The sequence below is a fragment of the Triticum dicoccoides genome, unplaced genomic scaffold (assembly GCF_002162155.2).
Source record: "Triticum dicoccoides isolate Atlit2015 ecotype Zavitan unplaced genomic scaffold, WEW_v2.0 scaffold54129, whole genome shotgun sequence".
In the NCBI taxonomy this organism is placed as follows: Eukaryota; Viridiplantae; Streptophyta; class Magnoliopsida; order Poales; family Poaceae; genus Triticum; species Triticum dicoccoides.
Genome location: NW_021280520.1, coordinates 1 through 4,719, shown reverse-complemented (window position 1 = coordinate 4,719; position 4,719 = coordinate 1). Strand labels below are relative to the sequence as shown.

The following is a 4,719-nucleotide window of genomic DNA, read 5'->3' as shown; positions in this document are numbered from 1 at the left end:
TATATATATATATATATATATATATATATATATATATATATATATATATATATATATATATATATTGGAGTGCTTACCAACTCCGCATATCACGTGAATCTAGTTTTGTTGGCGCCCTCTGACTGCCTGTGGTATAACCATGCGAATCTCCAGGCCCTACCTTGACGCGCAGCCTATGTGATACGGACAATTGACAAGGGCCCGGGAAAAGTGAGCACGACGTCGTACGGGAGATGCTCCTGCATCCCATCTCGTACAGCCTAGGGGAGATGCTCTATGGACTGTCCTTTATACACAGGTGTGCCATAATGCATGGCATTATTGGCTGGCCCATGCACATCCCCTGGTGTGTGCTAACTGCCTAGTCGATCACATGCATGAATCATGAATGGTGCAATTCATGATAAGAGTCAAGACATAATTTAAGAAAAACGTGCAGGAAATGCACATGCATGATACTACCAAGCCAACTGGATGTAGTAGCACGTCTATGGTGTGGTAAATAAGGAAGATGAACAAACAGATAGGGATCTGTAGCACACTTTCTTGAAGGATAATTATACATAAATTTAAATAAACACTGAAAAGAATGAAAGACTGGACTTATAGATGACAAGGATACTACTATACATAATAAAATGACACATTAGATTCGATCTGATGTGCAATGATTGCAGGAAACAAAAACTATGATCTAGCACATGTTGTCAAGAAAATGGCAATGCCGTGATCGACGCGCTTTTTATTGCAATAGAAGGAAGGAAAACACATATAAGATAGCGATTGGACTCTTATTATCCAAGTATTGAAGATAACAACAACAACACATCTGTGACTTCGACTTTATTAAGGAATTATAAGAACGGTGCCAAGGCCAACAAATATCCCTGCTTGTGGCAGAGTCACGATCGTTTGCAATGTTCCATGTCATTGCTCTTGTTCGCCGGTGCCAACACCTGAATATATAGTTTTCATTAGAAACAATTATTCGCCGACAATTGTAAGCTAGTCAAATGAAGGTATATACTGATATTATCTTACATTAGCACACATGCTGTCAATCCATCAGGTTGGCTCAAGTATACAGCTAATTAATGATCAGCAGCAGCGTAATAGCGTTCATGGTCATCATCAGGGCAGAAAAAGCTGAGATCTCTGCCATTCACCTTCTGAAGCGGTCTCGCGTTCATCTCAAAGCCCTACACATAGTACAAACAAACAAATTTATGCACTTTGCTTTCTTGAAAAAGATCGGAGCAATACATCGTGGACAGCGTCCGTGAGAAGCTTCAGTTGGTGAGTTGACACGGTGGCAACCTGTAAAAGCACATAGTTAGTTTTAAAATTTGGATCACTATTGTTAGAGAATATCAGGGGCGTTAGTGACCGTATGCCCATAATTTTAGCATTAACGGTCTAAGGCCCTGTTTGTTTGAGATTTTGCTTCTGCTTTTGTAGTTGTTCCAGTTTAGCCAAAAAGCCATAAAAGTTCCTAAATAGGTGCTTTTAGAGCTTTTACGGCTTTTTGAAGCTAAACAATATTTTATTGATTAACCAAAAGCCATAAAAGCTTCAAAAAACAGTTATTTGGGAGCTTTCATGGCTTTTCGGCTAATGTGGAAAAGCTGCAAAAGTAGACGCAAAAGGCCAAACAAACAAGGCCTAAATGTGATCGATAAAAGTCATTAACAACGTAGCAAGGTAGGTAGCCTCTTGATAACGGTCCAGATGACCCCCTCGTCGCACGCCGGCGTGGTGAGGGAGCCCATGTACCGGTAGTAGGCTTGGCCGTCGCCCCTCGCCTCCCAGGGATCCACCACGCCGACCTTCTCATCCTTCTCCTTCATGTCTGCCATCCTCCGCAGGTAAGGCTCTAGCTGCATGCAACGGATTGGTTCAAATCCAGGCCACGGATTTAGAAGAAAAAAAGTTACTGGAGTTGGAGAGAAGTACGTACCTTGTGCCGGAAATGGTCGCGCCTACCAATCTTATAGAGGCGGCCGATCACGGCAGCCTTGTTCTCGGCGCTGAGGTGAACCATGTGGATCTCCAAGCTGTACTGGCGGCCGTTTAGGTGGTGCTCGCTGGGGGAGTGCAAGTGCACCTGCCTGAGGTGGTAAGCAGTGCCGTTGATCCACAAGCTCCCGGCACCGCCCTGGAACGTCACCGCGATGTCATGGCCACGGTTGACGATGGAGGCCTCGGCGGGGAGGTAGGAGTGGTTGAGGTATCCGAGGTTCGGCGCCTGTGCGGCATGGCGGTCGGAGAGGTCGATGGGCGACTGCATCCGCCCGGTGCCACACATCGCCCACTCCTCCTTGATCTTGCCCCAGTTCTCCGGCCCGTTCTCTGCCCCGCAGTCGTAGCTGAACTCCGACTCATCATCTGCATGCAAGAGATATAAGTACTCGTTAGGAATTAATCAATGGCGCAAGAGTTAATTAAGACAAGAGTCTATAGAAGATTTCTGCTCACCGATTTCTTGCTGTGCTCTGGCTGCCGGTGTTAAACATAATATGCGTGATATGGTGGCGTGTACAGCAAGGAGGATCACCACCCAAGGAGGAGTAGTTATACGGGATACTCATGTACTCTTTATCTTGTTTTATCTCTTGTATTCTTCTCTCCCAAGATATAATCTCTCCAACAAACCTGTACGCGTATTAGGGCTCGCACCCCTCTATTTAACACGCAGCACGTCAGCCTGGATCGGCAAGACGTGTACCGCATTCGCACATGGTATACAGAGCAATCTTCTTCCCAAAACCCTAGCTAACGCATCTCCACCAAAGTGCGCAGCATGTCTTCCTCTACCTCCTCCTTCCAGCCAACCCTCAGCGGAGGAGTCACGGAGAAACTCTCCCGCACCAACTACATCCTGTGGCGAACCCAGATCACGCCGCAGCTGCGGGGCGCCGACGTCTACCACTACGTCGACGACACGTCGACCGAGGGGCCGAATCCTCTCCATCCGCTCTGGGTGAAGGAGGATCAGCAGGTCCTTGGATATCTACTTCAACACTTATCCCAGGAAGTGCTCGTCACGGTGACGGCGATCACCACGGCGCCAGAACTCTGGCTGGCGCTGGCGAGCATGTTCTCGTCGCAGTCACTCGGCCGCGTCAACAACATTCGCACGGCGCTGATCAACGTGCAGAAGGGCAACCAATCGGTGTCCTCCTTCTTCGCGTGCCGCCGTGAGAGGGCTCGCTGATGAACTCGCCGCGGTGGGAAAACCAATCCAAGACGACGAGCTCATATCCTACATCATCCACGGGCTGGACCAAGACTACCAGCCCCTCGTTTCCGCCCTGGACGCCCGTGTCACTCCGGTAACCCTTGATGAGCTCTTCGCTATGCTTAGCAATTTTGATCAGCGCATGGCGCAGTTTCACGGCTCCGGCGGCGGCTTCAAGTCCTCGGCCAACTCTGTCTCCAGAGGCCGCGGTGGCGGCTCTCGCTCTCGTCCTTCCTCTCGTGGCAAGGGGAGGTTGGTGGCGGCAGCTCCTTCAACAACACTCGCGGCAGCGGACGCTCTGGCAGCTCAAAAGGGCGCCGCGGTGGCGGCTCCAACAGATCGCGTCCGTACTTGCCTCGCTGCCAAATTTGTGGCAAGCCCGGCCACACGGCGAGGGACTGTTGGTACCGCTACGAAGATGATGATTGTGATTCCTCGCAACACGAAGAAAAAATTGCTACCGCTGCCGATGATTTCTACGGGGTCGACACAAATTGGTACGTCGATAGCGGAGCCGCCAACCACATCACCAACGAGCTTGAGAAGGTCACCATGAAGGAGAAGTATCGTGGAAAAGACCAAATCCACACGGCCGGTGGTGAAGGTATGGGCATACGTCACATTGGTCATTCAGTTTTTAGTACCCCCAAACGAAAAAATACATCTCAAAAGAATCTTGCATGTTCGTAATGCCCACAAATATCTTCTATCTGTTCATAGAATTGCTACTGACAATCATGTTTTTCTCAAGTTTCATCCTTATTTCTTTTTGATTTAGGATCAGGCAACGAAGAAAGTGCTCTATCGAGGTAGATGTGTTCGAGGGCTCTACCCGTTGATTCCGGAGTTTAGAAGATTCAATAAACAAGCTTGTCGTGCTATCAAGCTTTTGTCCATACGATGGCACGATCGTTTAGACATGCCTCTTATTCTTTAGTTGAAAAGTTACTTAGGAAAAATAAGCTCCTGTTTGTTGGTGAGCGAAACATTGAAACTATTTGTGATTCATGCCAGTGTGCTAAAAGTCATCAGCTACCATATCCTATATCTACTAGTGTCTCCACTAAACCTTTGCAATTGATCTTTTCTGATGTGTGGGGCCCTGCTCCCTCCTCTGTTGGCAGACACATTTACTATATAAGTTTTATCGATGACTATAGCAAGTTCTCCTGGATCTATCTTCTTAAGAAAAGGTCCGACGTGTTTCAAGTCTTTAAAAACTTCCAAGCACTCGTTGAAAGGAAGTTTGACAGCAAAATTATAGCTGTCCAATCCGATTGGGGAGGGGAATACGAGAAACTCAATTCCTTCTTCCAAAACATTGGCATATCACAGCATGTATCCTGCCCACACGCTCACCAACAAAACGGGTCGGCCGAACGCAAGCATAGGCACATAGTTGAGGTCGGTTTGGCCCTTCTAGCAGGAGCTTCTATGCCCCTCAAATTCTGGGACGAGGCGTTTCTTACAGCTGTCCACAT

The 4,719-nt window shown here is 47.8% G+C and overlaps 1 protein-coding gene across 1 annotated transcript; it reads right to left on the bottom strand.

Moving 5' to 3' along the window:
- Positions 1-867: 867 nt before the first annotated feature.
- LOC119346898 (alpha carbonic anhydrase 7-like) lies at positions 868-2,738 on the bottom strand. Its single transcript, XM_037615995.1, has 5 exons — positions 2,726-2,738; positions 2,476-2,583; positions 1,958-2,385; positions 1,042-1,877; positions 868-956 (listed from the first exon to the last, which is right to left on the bottom strand). The coding sequence occupies exons 1-4, from the start codon at positions 2,736-2,738 to the stop codon at positions 1,686-1,688; spliced, it is 741 nt and encodes a 246-aa protein (XP_037471892.1). The 3' UTR covers positions 868-956; positions 1,042-1,685.
- Positions 2,739-4,719: the final 1,981 nt, after the last annotated feature.

Coding starts and splice junctions, on each gene's coding strand:
- LOC119346898 (XM_037615995.1), bottom strand. Junction 2,386..2,475: donor CAGAGCACAGCAAGAAATCG/GTGAGCAGAAAT, acceptor TCTTGCATGCAG/ATGATGAGTCGGAGTTCAGC. Junction 1,878..1,957: donor GCGACCATTTCCGGCACAAG/GTACGTACTTCT, acceptor CGTTGCATGCAG/CTAGAGCCTTACCTGCGGAG.